The 14,420-nt window shown below is 41.1% G+C and overlaps 1 protein-coding gene across 2 annotated transcripts in view; it reads right to left on the bottom strand.

Moving 5' to 3' along the window:
* The window catches only part of Mtr (5-methyltetrahydrofolate-homocysteine methyltransferase), an 85,864-nt gene that overhangs the window by 33,126 nt on the left and 38,318 nt on the right, over positions 1-14,420 (bottom strand). For both annotated transcript variants that reach the window (XM_028859680.2, XM_028859672.2), the window contains exons 15-18: positions 12,707-12,892; positions 4,470-4,649; positions 1,384-1,500; positions 619-759 (exon numbers count right to left, since the gene is read on the bottom strand). In XM_028859680.2, the coding sequence (XP_028715513.1) occupies positions 619-759; positions 1,384-1,500; positions 4,470-4,649; positions 12,707-12,892 (624 nt within the window). The remainder of the gene's footprint in view (positions 1-618; positions 760-1,383; positions 1,501-4,469; positions 4,650-12,706; positions 12,893-14,420) is intronic.

Here is a 14,420-nt window from a genome sequence, read left to right as displayed (position 1 = left end):
GTGGGAAGGAGCAACCAACCACTCTCTGATTAGATTTAAAGCCCACTCCTGAGATGGAACCGATATCTAACACTGCTCAAGTGGCCAAGAACCTGAGACTAGATAGACAATAAGCCCAGAGGAAAACCAAACACTATTTTCTGCTTTACCAATAGATCAGTGTCTCACTCAGCCATCATTGGAGAGGCTTTCTCTTATAGTTGATGGGAACTAACACAGAGACACACAACTGAAAAATGTGCAGAGATTGAGAGACTTTAGAACATTCAGTCCCAAAATGGAAAGTCTTCATCACAACCCTCCCACCCAGGGCTTAGGAAACTATGAGAAACGGGGAAGCAGAAAAATTTTAAGAGCCAGAGGGGATGTCTGACACCAAAGAAACAGTGTCCTCCAAACACAACAGGACTGACACACATATGAACTCACAGAGACTGTGGCAGCATGCACAGGGTCGGCATACAGTCAAGCCAGAGTCCCAGCGCTAAGACGGGGAAGAGGATATAAGCAATCTAGACAAGGTCTATTTCTCCCTCCTCAACCTAACTGCAATACCATCTCTAGAGCACTATAAAATGAAATAATGAAAAGCCACTCTTGGGATACTTTCTCCTCTACCTGGGCGTATCGTAAGAGTTTCTCCGTAGCCTCAGAGTCTCTGTTCCAGATGAGGTCTTCACAGAGCTGAAGAAGGTCCTTTTGGATATCATCGTACACAGGGAGGTTGCCAGCATTGACTATGCCCATGTCCATACCAAACTAAGGGCAATATAAAGGAAAATGAGACTTTTTACTGACATCCTAAATCGGGGATCAGAGAAAAATGCTTTATAATATAGCTGGTCACTATTCAGCTCTGCTGTACTGTAAAAGCTCCCTAGACAAGACACAGGAGAAGGGAGGAGGGCACTCTGCTCCACTGAAGCTTCATTTAAAGACAGAAGAGGCCAGGTATCCTGCAGGACTGTCTTTAAGCCTGCTGTACGTCCAAGTCCAGTGCCATCATTTCTGTTTCAATTCTTTGAAAAATCTTGCATGTGTTTACAATGTATGTGCATATATATGTGTGTGTGTGTGTGTGGATACACACGTACCATGGCACATGTATGGGGTCAGAGGACAACTCTAGGTGTTGGCTCTTGCCTTTCGTTTTGTTTCAGACAGGGTCTCTTGTCCACCACTGGACATGCTAGGCTAGCTGGTCCTACAATCTTCCAAGGATTCTGTCTCCATCTCTCATTCACCAGTAGGAGCTACTACTACACTAAGTTTCACAGAGGCTGTGAAATTTCAACTCCAATCCTTGGGCTTTGTACAGCGAACACTTCACCCACCCCCAGAGCCATCTTCCCAGCACCTAAACTGAAGTTGGTTTCACCCTACCTTGATGGCATGGTAAAGGAAAACACCATGCATTGCTTCTCGAATGGCTTCCATCCCTCGGAAGGAGAAGGACAAGTTAGAAAGACCTCCACTTATTCTGACTCCTGGTAATGTTTCCTGGAAAAATGTAAAAACATGAAAAGATTCTCTTATTTTTTCAAAAGCCACCATAGGAGAAGTAAAAAAAAAAAAAAAAAAAAAAAAAAAGTCCAGAGTAACTCTGAGCTTATTACTAGGCCAAGAACAGTTTGCCACATAACTGTGTCAAGTACTCTGGTTCCTCTTTAGTTTATATAGATATATCTTGCCTTTTACAGTGTCACTTCTAAGTACTGCTTCCTAAGTAGCTTTTCCTAATAGACTTTAGCCTTTGTAGGAAAAATATCAAATCCTATTTTTATCTCTGACTATCTCTATAACGACCATCGTAAGGCATGAAAATGAGTTACAAGAAATGTTTGCTTGATAAATGACGGGGGGGGGGGGGCCGGGCAGAAAGCAAAAGATTATGTGCATGCATCTATAAATGTGCTTGTGCATACATTCCTGAGCCTTTCAAAGCCGGAAGTCTTCAGTAACAAGCTCTCTAGTTCATCATCAACTTAACAAAATACAGACGAGCAAAGGCAGCTGAGATGCCTATGACAATATCAGCATTAGCCATAACAGTAACTCTCAACACAGGCCTAAGTGTCAGGAAGACAGCCATTCCACCCCTAAGTTACAGAGAAACTCAGGTATATGTGCTTAACTCAGGCATATGGGCCTAACACATTAGATTGGTGCAAAAGTAATGGCGGGTTTCATTGTGGAAATTTGTTCCTTAATGTTGAAATACATTCTTGGTAAGTTTGGTTATGGTAAGAAAAAAAAAAATGCAGTTCTGCTTTATGGGGTTTTTGCTAATGATTTATTACTTGCTTTTTTAAATATTTATTTTATACTATGCATGCCTGCAGCTGGTACTGGTCAAAAGAAAGGGTCCAATGCTTCTCCATGGCATCATTTGACTACACATCACACAACCAATGCTTCAAAAGTCAAGAACTGGCCTATGAAGTTTTGCCTTATCCACCATATTCACCTGATCACTCACCAACAGACTGCCATTTCTTCAATCATCCTGATAACTTTTTAAAGGAAAAAAATTTCTACAATCAGCAGGACAGAGAAAATTCTTTCCAAGAGTTACTGAATCCTGAGGCACTGACTTTTAAAGAAGTATTTATTACATTTATGTATGTATGTATGTATGTATGTATGTATGTATGTATGTATGTATGTATTTGGAGCAGTATGCAGACAAGCCAATGTGTATGAAGAGGTCAGAACACAACTTGCAGGAGTCAGTTCTCACCTTCCCTATTATGTAGGACCTAGGGACTGAACACAGACCATCAGCTTGACTGATACCAAATACCTTTACCTGCTGAACTATCTTCACAGCCTGTAAAACACTAATCTTTTTTTTTTTATGCTAAGAGAATTAAAAAATTTATTTCTCATTGGTAAAAACAAGTTGGTTATAATGGTTCCTATTTTGATTAATGAAGGTATGTTTGAGTCTAGCTGTGATTTAAAATTTACCATCTGAAACTGCAATTAATTTTGCACCAACCTAATACAAGAATGTTCACAACTGTTGAACAGTGAAATGGCTAGTCGTGACTCAGGCAAATAATTATACACTAGGAAAAATAGACAAATAAAGCCATAGCAATACAAATGAAATTCAAAACGAGGCTGATGTGGGCCTGGTGGCACTGGAGAAGGGTTGGGCAAGAGGCTGGTAAGTTTAAACCAGCCTAAGCTACATGGTCAGACCCGGTCAAAAAAAAAAAAAAAAAAAGCTGAATAGGGGGAAAACAGTATAAGCAATTTACAATTTGAATTACATTAAGCTGAAAAAGAGGCCAATTTACACTATGTGGACATACACCTAATTCTTGTAATTCCCTAATAGTTCTGTCCTCACAAGTAACATAGCAGCTGGCAGTCTCTGGTCCTATGTTCATCACCTCATCAACATACAGCCTTGTTTTGTGTGTCTGCTGAGAACATACTATGGGCTGGAGCTGGCAGAGCGGTCAAGAGCGCAAACTGCTCTTGTAAACAGACAACAGTGCACCCACGCTGGCTCACAACAACCTCTAACTCCAGTGTCAGGGAATCCAACACTCTTTGGCTTTTGGGGCACTTAAAAACCCAACCAGGCACACATACATATATATAAATAAAAATGAATAAATATTTAAAGACACTTTATTTGGCGTGCACATCTTAATTATTAAGACTAAACTCATAACCAGCAGCCCTGTGACTTATGTCTGAATGAGGCTTATTCAACAAGCATTTTCTCTACTAGACACACCATAGGTGTCCTGCACTTGTGAACACTAAAAAGCACTAGCACCAGGACTGAAGGGCATTTTCAAACCGGGAAATCACAAACAAAAAGCAGAACATAAAAGGGCACTGAACAGACTCATAAGACACCTGTTTACAGAGTAAGCACTGACTCTCCCCAAGGCCATCCTCATCTGAGGATGTGAGTCAAGCCTACACAAGACTTGTCCACAGCTGACTACAAAAGCAGCCTGAGTACTGACTCAGGTCAAAACTAAATTTTAGAGCATACACTGGCAAGCACAAAAATCGATGGATATAAATGTAAACTAAACATGCATATAAGTAATAAAATTATTATCAAAAACAATAATGAAGTCTCAGAACCATAGATATCAGAATGAAAGTTACTTCATGAAATTGAGAATAAAGCATACCCAGAAAAAGAGATGGGGCAGTAGCCTCATGCCACTTCAGAAAAGTGAAAGTTACTATATGGTTCATAACTACTTATCTACTATAGACTACAGACTGTATGTTTTCTATATTGTCATGTGTGTTATACACTATAATTAAAATAGCATTATATAAAAGATAAAAGTCCCTACATTTTAGAAAACTAAGGACAGGAACATTCCTATTCTCAGCAAATCAGTATGTGTTAGTTCTAAGCACGCACTAAACCAAGGTGATAAATTTGAGCTGTGTCTTGGGTAAAGACAGCAAATACCCAGACTTACTTTAATGACTCTTGTTGCATGAATAAAATTGATAGCATACAAGTTATGTTCTTCCATTCCAGTACCAATGGTAAGAATGTTGGGGTCAAAGATGATGTCATTTGGATTGAAGCCCAGTTTTTCCACAAGTAGATGGTAGGCTCGGGTACACACACTGATTTTAACATCTGTTTCTGTTGCCTGAGAAACAAGCAGAAATGTCATTTACAATAGAAAAGCAAATTGTTGTCTATGGAAACAGCATGTGTCACTTATCAAAACCACTCAAATCTCAATGACTATTTCTTCGAAACCCAAATGTCAAACCTCTAAACATTCATCAACTTATCTCAGAAAAGAATCAGTTAGAGACTTTGTCTTCAATATAACAATTTTTTTCCTTATGTAAAAATTTCATAAATGATATATTAACAAAGTGGCTTTCTAAAGACAGATGTGGTTTAAAAATCAAACTCTACTAAAGACAGACGAAAAATAAGCAGCTGAGCATCACACCTGTCATTCTAGCACTGGAGAGGGTGAGGCAGAACTGTGACATGTAGGGGCCACCCTGCATTACACACATGAGTGTCAAGTCACTGTGGGCTAACAACGGGAAAGAGTTCCTCAAAGTGCCCCGCTTCTCCTCACCTGCCTGCAATCTGCCTCTCACACAAACACTGCTGTAGCTTTCTTGGGTCTTCCTTCAAGGCAGACTCAGGGACATGTGTAGTGGGTAGCCATTCCAGCTTTGATCTGGAAGTTCCAACCCCCACTGAGGCTTCAGTAACTGTTACACCTACAAGGCGGAGCCAAGAGAGGACCCTGAAGACCCAAGATCCGGATGGGCCAGCTCTCTTGGTTCCTGGACCCAGGACGCTGAAGGTAGATCGAGCAGAGTTTTCCAGAGAACACCGCTGGATTGTGCCACACCTATCCCAGACACTGCAACCTATCCCTTCACTTGTAAGTCACCCCACAAAATAAACCTCACTTTTAACTACGTGGAGTAGCCTTAATAATTTCACCAATATCTGGCGCCCAATGTGGGGCACCATTTGTAGCTAGAGTTTTCCTGGTCCTGCCTGGCCCATGGTCAGGACAAATCTCTCTCACCCGCCAGGAAGTAGAAGGCAGAGGGGAGAGACACTGCCAGCCACCGCCATGACAAGCAACATGTAAAAGATACCAGTAAGCCACAAGCCATGCGGCAACTTATAGATTAATAGAAATGGGTTAATTTAAGATATAAGAACTAGATAAGCCGGGCGGTGGTGGCATACGCCTTTAATCCCAGCACTCAGGAGGCAGAGCCAGGAGTATCTCTGTGAGTTCGAGGCCAGCCTGGGCTACCAAGTGAGTTCCAGGAAAGGCGCAAAGTTACACAGAGAAACCCTGTCTCGAAAAAACAAAAACAAAAAAAAAAAAAAAAAAAGAACTAGATAACAAGAAGCCTACCACGTCCATACAGTTTGTAAGCAATATAAGTCTCTATGTGTTTACTTGTTTGGGTCTGAGCAGCTGTGGGACTGGGGGGTGAGAGAGGTTTGTCCTGACTGTGGGCCAGGCAGGACCAGGAAAACTCTAGCTACAAACATGCATTTATTTACCACACAAACCTACTAGAACACATGCTTGGTACCACATGCTCAAGCTGCAAATACAAATTAGTGCTGGGCATAATGGCCTACATCTTTCATTTCAGTACCTGGAAAGCAGAGACAAGTGAATCTCTGAGTTTAAGGCCAGCCTGGTCTATACAGTGAGTTCCAGGACAGCCAGGGCTACATAATGAGACCCTGCCTCCTTACAAACAAAAGCTAGAAAGATGGCTTAACAGTCAAGAGCACTTACTCCTCCTAAGGACCCAAATTTGGTCCCCAGCACCATCAAGGAGGCTCACCACTTGAATTCCAGAAGACCAGACTTCTTTCTTTTGGTCTGTAGACACTGCTCTCACATGGTGTACATACATACATATATGCAGGCAACATTCATACACATAAAATAAAGTCTTTTTAAAAGACCTACAAATTATCATCATCCTTCTCAGCAGGATCCTAAAACACAAAACACATCTGGCAAGGTCCTTCCTCCCTGCTCCTCAGCCCATCACCCTCAGCCAGGGCCTCTCCTCCACCTCTGCCCCACCATTTGCCCTCACTCCTCACTGCTCCTGTGATTAAAACCTGCCATGCTCTTGCTCTCAGAGCCTTCCATTTCCATCTATTGCTGGCAGCCCTGAACACACAAGGCCTAACTGTACTTCACAGCTCACAGGTACAGAGTCAGCTGTCCCTTCAGAGACTGCCTTATCACTCCCTCCAAATCAGCACACCACCACCCTTCCCACCTCCTCCTTTTCTTGAAGTATCTCTTTCCAGATACCTTATTATTATTCTCGGTTGTTTTATTCTCTATTATTATCTCCACTAGCTAGTCTTACTGATCCCCGGAGCCCAGAGCAGGGCCTGCTAGAATATGTGCTCAAAACTATGTTGAAGGAATGAATGAGGCAGTGAATGAATGCTACTTTTACAAAGTGTTTCTCAACTTTGCCAAGGAAGCTCATTTCAGATCAAATCCCCAAACGGCATACCCATCAAATTACATTCAGAATTTCTGACTGTTGTTGATCCTATATGCTCTGGAGGTGGGCAGAAGAAAAACCAGTAGTTTTTTCTTACCTACATTTTCATATTTCATGGTACTAGTTACCCACTGTCATCTGTAGTCTAAAAATATTAAGTGAAAATTAACAGTTCCTAATTTTTTAATTTCATGCCACTCTGAAAAGTGTGAAGAAACTTCACATCTCCTGCTCCATCCCACCTGGGACATGAGTCATCTTTTTGTCTAGCATCTACTCACTGAATACATGCTCACACAATCCTTTCTTCATTTATTTGAGACAGGGTCTCAGTTCTGCAGTCCTGGATGACCTGAAATTTGCTGATACCCTAGAACCCTCAGAGTCCCACCTGCCTCTGCCCCTAAAGTGATGGAAATAAAGAAACCACCACACCTGGCCCACAATCCTTTACTCAGTGCTGAGCACAGGACTGGTGATGCTGACAAGGGGGATACACCAATCAGAGGCTATAAAGCACTCTCTGTAAGTAAAACCGTGAAAAGTACAGGAAGGTATTTTGAGAAAAATGGACAGTACAGTATAATGTTAGTTAATTTTTCACTGATCCTAACTTGCAAGCTTTACTACATAGGTATGCATGTGTAGGAAGAAGTACAGTGTGTATAGTACAGGAAAGGTAAGGCTACGTTACTGTGCTGGCTATCACTTCATAAGAATACATAATAATTATGAGGGTCAATTCTAAATCAATGTGGAAACAGATGTTCTTGAAACATGACTGATCTCACTGAAATACGAAGGAGCTGCATGGTGGGAAGATCCCACTCTAGGAGAGGAGCAGTAAGGCTACTGAAGAACTGGTTCTGACCAGACACTTGATGAACTTCAGGGAGCTAGCTTCAGTAACCTCATTTGATTGGAAAATAAGAAAGCACAATCTGACTCTCAGGTCAAAACGGTGGGCAGACCTGCTGATGCAGTGTCAAGCAAGTGGCTGGATGCTTTCGAAAAAGGTATTATAATGCTGCAGGATTCAACAAACTGGGGGTAATGCGAGATGATACAATATGCGAGACTGAAGATGTGAAAGAAGCCATAAGAAGGCTTCTTGAGGATCTTTATAATGACAGAATGTTTCAAATTAAGAGAGCCCTGGACCTGACCAGGAGGAATCAGATCTTGCCTAAGGAACAGTAGACAAAATATGAGGAGGACAAATTCGACCTTGAACCCTATCTGAAAGAGGTTATTTGGGAAAGAGAAGTAAGAATGGGCAAAGAAATAATCTTGTAGTTTGAGATCTGTGGATGTGCCTGGTCTGAGCATATTTTTATGAGGTTGTTTCAACCTGAATCACAATTTAAGAAATATTTGCTCTGCAGATGCCTCGCTTTAAATAAATGTCTACTGTAGCCATTAAAAAAATAATAATATAAAGTAAGCACAGTCTGAAGCCAGGCAGCAGTGGCACATGCCTTTAATCCCAGCACTTGGGAGGCACAGGCAGGAGGATCTCTGTGACTTCAAGGCAACCTGGTCTACAAAGCAAGTTCCAGGGCAGTCAGGGCTATAACAAAGATAGAAACCCTGTCTCAAAAAAAAAAGAAGAAGAAGAAGAAGAAGAAGAAGAAGAGAGAGAGAGAGAGAGAGAGAGAGAGAGAGAGAGAGAGAGAGAGAGAGAAAGAGAAAGAGAGAAAGAAAGAAAGAGAGAAAGAAAGAAAGAAAGAAAGAAAGAAAGAAAGAGAAGAAAGAAAGAAAGAAAGAAAGAAAGAAAGAAAGAAAGAAAGAAAGAAAGAAAGAAAGAAAGAGAGAGAGAGAGAGAAAGAAAGAAAGAAAGAAAGAACGCACGCACGCACAGTCTGGTAATTTCTATCTGAGCCAACTTGGGCACTGTATAGAGTGGGATGGGGTGTAGCTCCCTAACTAAAACATCATAGACATGCTCTCACAACAGGAATTCACTTCCAGGGATAGAGCAAATACCCTATAACCTCTCTACAGGCCCTTGTCAAATTGTTCTCCTGACATCTGGCCTAGTCTCTGGCCCAAGAACAGTCCCTAGATTCTGGCCATCAAGTAAAGAAATAGACCTCAGAGTAAGGTCTGGGAGAGGCCTCTGTGGGGAGCAGGCCCTATCGTACATCATGTTTGGCACTGTAAAACTCACATGCTGGTCAGTCTCGGTTACCCTTCAAGAATTCACAGACCCACGTGAAGCTCAGCAGAACAGAATGAAGGATCTGTTAATCAGGCAGAGTTCTCAGCTATGAGGGCCTTTTGCTTGTTTGTTTCATAGTAATGGTACCCTAAACCAGCTGAATCAGCATCTTGAGGCTGGTTCCAGCAATTCAGAAGCCCTTAGTGATGTTACCCAGCCAACACTGAGAAGATCTGACCCCTTTTAGAGAGTTGTTGAAAACCCTACTCTGCAGTGGCAAATATTAAGGTCTGGATGAAACAAGAGCACTTTCTAACAGGGGTGGGGGGTGAAGGGACCCACTCAACTCCCACTCAGAGAGGGAAATCCCAAGAGTGTGCTAGAAGCTGGAGCACTGAGCTCGGGCAGTATGTCACCTACATGCTTTGCTCTTCTTCCTGTGTGATGGTAACACTGCAGGACTTGGGCTCTTCTTATCCCTGCCATAAAAAACAATCTCTGAAGTTATTCTGGGAATGTCTCTTTCTGACACAAGGCATTTATAAGCCATCTTGTAATGAAAGGCAAAGAATAGAAGTAATCATGTCATCGTACCCAGGGATAGTTATCTATTGAAGCCACTAAAAAGGAGGGACCTGAAATACAGAAGTTGACCTCAGGTTTAAGCAAAGTTCAGAGAAGGTCAGAACAAGAAGTCTGAGGTCAGGTCACCTTCTTTAAAGTCAAAGTCCACTAAAAACAAACCCTCCAGACTTCAGTCTCCCAGAGACAGAATTCATTTTAATGAACCTATACCACCCACAAAAATCCAAGATACTCAACTAGAAAACAGCATCAGTTTCTCCAAATTCAATGAAGAATCTGGGTTCATAATTAAAACAAACAAACAACAATAATAAAAACCATAGCAATAGCTACTCAGTCAGCCTACTAAGTAGCCATCCAAGGTCCTGCTGAAGACTCCGAGAATTCTTCAAGAAATTCAAACGACAGGACTCAGTGCTTGCTTAGCATGTCCAATACCCCAGGTTTAATCCCCAACAAGAAAGGGAGAGAGGGAGGAAAAAGGGGAGGGGAATTCAAACGGCATTCCATTTGATGTCTGGACTGATACTGCCTATCTGATATTGGAGAGACTAGCAGAATCTGAATGTGGAAATGATGCTAACGAAAGTAGGAAAGGAAAAACAATCACTGTGTACAGCACGGCTTGGCTTCTACACCGTTCAGTAGTGTATGTGCTGACAAGAACCACAGTTAAAATGAATTACCCTGGGAGACAGGGACAAGAGTAGAAGTATGCGGACTAGGGTAGAGGATGATAGGAAAAACAACTGACTTATGTGCTGTGCCCACTGGGTATACAAACTAAGGTCTAATGTAAGTTAATGATAACCATCTTTCTTTGGTACTCTTCTGGAATTATTTCAATTGTTCTCAAGACAAAAATGTATCTTGTATGAAAGTAATAGCATTTTAATCAAAACAATTTTATTTCAAAAATACAAAAATATAGACAATATCATTTACAGTCAATATGCCCCATGGTAGACTATTCGACCCTAGTTGACACCTGCCAATTTTTTTCTGCTTATACAGACTTATATATATATCTACATAAATGCTTCCTGAATAAAATTTAAATCATGTCAATTACTTCCTCACACAGTTTCATCATCACATTCTTTTTTAATACTGCAAGTTATCTTATGTGGCATATACCAAGACGTAAGCATTCTTCAAGTAATGGACGGCTGTGTCAATTTCTGACTACCACAATACCACAATGGAAGTGAGCATGTGGCTTTACATATACAACCTATCTTAAGATCTCAAGGAAAGGGTTCATCATAAGCACTGGAGTTTTTTCTGCTTATCGATTAACTATCAATAAACTATCCCATGGACACTTACGTACTTCTGAAAGTTAACATGACCTATAAAGAACAGTACTGTAAAACAAATGCATATGTATCACTGGGAACTACCATGATATGTACAGCTTCCATGGCCTCCACCTGGCTCTGCAGCACAGATGTGAGATGCCATTTATCAATCTTCTCATTTTTTTTTCTTTGATGAAAAAAACTAATTACTGCTTCACTATTCCCTTAAGCATTAGAAACCATGGTATCTCCTCACAGGCTCATTGTCTGTTTGTACCCCTATGAAAGTTAGCCATTCAATCCCTCTGTCCATTCTATTAGGGACATTCTGTTCTCTGACATACAGAAACTACATCAACTTACTAATAATACCATATCTTCTGCCACATAAAGTTTTAATTTCTATGTGAAAAGATTCATCAGTTTTCTTTTTCACATCTTGAGATCAGCAATAGCTTCTACATGAAAATTTTAATGATCTCCTATATATTGTTCAGGATTTTTTACATTTCAATCTTTAATTTTTTTTTTATTTTATTTTAGAATATAGTAGGATGTGAGGCTAGCGCTGAGTGGTGGGACCTTTAAAAACTGCCTAGCAGGGCTAGAAAGATGGTTCAGCAGTTAAGAGCACTGGCTGCTCTTACAGAGTACCGAGGTTTAGTTTCCAGCATTCACATGGCAGCTCACAACCATCTATAACTAGATCCAGAAAATCCCACATCCTCTTCTGACAACCGTGAGTACTAGGCATGTACATACTGCAGAGATAACGCTCACACACATAAAATATAATGAATTTAAAAGTGGGAGAAGTGACTAGGTTTGAGGGCTTTTCCTTCTTAGATATGTAATGTTGTCAAAGGGATGGGCTCACTGCCAAAAAGTGGATTTCTTATAAAACCAAGTTCCACCCTCTCTTGCTCTTCCTCACCTTTTCTCTGCCCCCACACTAAGGGACAAAGCAGCCAAAAAGCTCTCAATTTTTTAGCCTCCATAACTGTGAGCCAAATAAATTTACAGTATTTTAAAATTACCAAGTTTGTGGTTGTGGTGGTTTGAATGAGATTAGCCTCCATAGGCTCATATATATGAATGCTTGGTCCTCAGTTTGGGAAGGATTAGGAGGTGTGGCCTTGTTGGAGGCATGTCGCTAGGTGTGGGCTTTCAAAAGGGAGGCCTGCCTGCTGTCGGGCTCCTTACCATGAAAGATGTGGACTCTAATCCTTTGCAATCATGACCCCAAATTAAATGATTTCTTTTTAAGTTGCTTTGGTCATGGTGTTTTGCCATAAAAATAGAAAAGAAACTAAGATAGTGGTATTCTACTACAGCAGCACAAAATGAATTAAGTCAGGACTCTATTTTTTTTCTTCCAAATGTAAAACCAGCTGTCTATCCCAGCAACTTAGTGAATAATTTAACCCTTCCCTATTGGTGTAAAGACTGTACAACATATCAGATTTCAGAAGTGTATTATGAATATATGTGTAAACTTGAGTGGACAGATAAGCACATGTACGTGTTTGTGTGTATACACATACAGCTATTTCAGACCTGGTTTTCTCCCAATGCTTTCTCACTGGGTGGCAACAGTGCCAGGCCAACAGAAACCACTTACCTGTCCTTCCTCATCAAAAGCCATAACGACCACAGCAGCTCCAAACTTCTTAATCTTCCGAGCCTTCTCCAAGAAGTCCTCCTCCCCCTCCTTCAGACTGATGCTATTGACTATACACTTCCCTTGGCAGCACTTCAAGCCAGCTTCAATCACAGCAAAATTGGAAGAGTCGATGCACAGTGGCACCTGAGACAGAAAGACAGGAAGATCACAGGGCACAAGTCACCAGAAGTCCCCTCTGAATGGTTCCCAACAAAACTCTATTGCTTCTTTAAGGAACAATAAATAAATCTGGGGTGTTAAAATAGGATTTTAAAACACTTATTTAAGCTTAAAGTTAAATATTTATAGTAAGATCAGCTCACAAGAGAATATGTACACAGGCCAAGATTTATAACTCAAAGACAGAGAATCCAAGAGAGCAGTTCATGGGCTTAGGCCTAGTTTACACTTCCAAGCACTTAAACCCTAAGGCAAACAAACACCTGCTCGACTATTCAAGCATTCTACCCAGACTCATATTAAGGTTGAGCGTCTTGCTCTTTGGAAAGATCCCTCTGGCCAAGGTACTCAAATTAAATCTTCTCTTTATAAAAACAAATTCCTGAGCAGGAAAAAAAATTATTAGAAAGGAAAAACATATCTAGTCCCCAATCCCCCCAAAAATAGTAATTGCTAATAATCAAAACAAACAACTAAAATGAACATATGAGAGACCATGGACTAATCCAGCCTCTGCTCCAAGAAAGGTAAAAGGATGATTCACTGCCACAAAGAAATAAATATGGCAGGATAGCTGACTTAGTACTATTATTTAGGGCAGTCAGTTAGTAACTGACTCCCTCCCTCGAAGGCAAACAGGTCCTTGGCTTCACCATTACCAAGATAAATGTTTAAACAAGTAAAGACAAAAGTACAGGAAAGGCTAGAACACAGAACAACAAAAAGAACAAGGAGTCTAGGGGTAGGTTTGTCTCAGCAACAGAGAACCTGACATGTGCGAGGCCCTGGTTTTGTGTCCCAATACCATAAATACACACAGAAAAAAAGTACCATTTTAAAGGGTGATATGGGCGGGGAGGTCTAGGAAAGTAGCACTGTTGGTAGAGTACTTGTGGAGGTCCTCAGTTCACAAACTGTTGACAGAAGCCTAATCCTCGCACATGGAAGACACAGGCGGGAGAATTAAAAGGTTCAAGGCTATCCTCAACTACACAGTGATTTCCAGGCCAGCACAGGATGTAAGACACCATTTAAACACAGGACTCTTCCAATCTTGCTTTCCTTAGCACACTAGTAATAAAGTGTTTACCCCAAAAAAGGGTCAAATGCAATGGCAGGTAAGTACCAGGCCAGTGTCTGAAAGAGCTCATAGTTTGGTGTTCCAACTCTGCTGGTGAAAACGTACTACTCATACTTTGGGTCTTTAAAGTCAGGGTCTTTGGGGTCTCACTATGTAGCCCAGGCTAGTCTCCAACTGCGATCTTCCTGCCTTTCCCTCTCTGCTTGGTGCATATTTTTAGATTCTATCCTACTGACCTAAATTTGGCCTCCAGTAAATTTTTATTTGTTTTTGTCCATTTTTGTTTTTGTTTTTCCAGACAAGGTTTCTCTGTTACTGTCCTGGAACTCACTTTGTAGACCTGGCTGGCCTCAAACTCACAGAGATCAGCCTATCTCTGCCTCCTGAGTGCTGGGATTAAAGGCATGCGCC

The sequence above is a fragment of the Peromyscus leucopus genome, chromosome 5, assembly GCF_004664715.2.
Source record: "Peromyscus leucopus breed LL Stock chromosome 5, UCI_PerLeu_2.1, whole genome shotgun sequence".
In the NCBI taxonomy this organism is placed as follows: domain Eukaryota; kingdom Metazoa; phylum Chordata; class Mammalia; order Rodentia; family Cricetidae; genus Peromyscus; species Peromyscus leucopus.
This window is presented reverse-complemented; position numbering and strand designations above follow the sequence as displayed.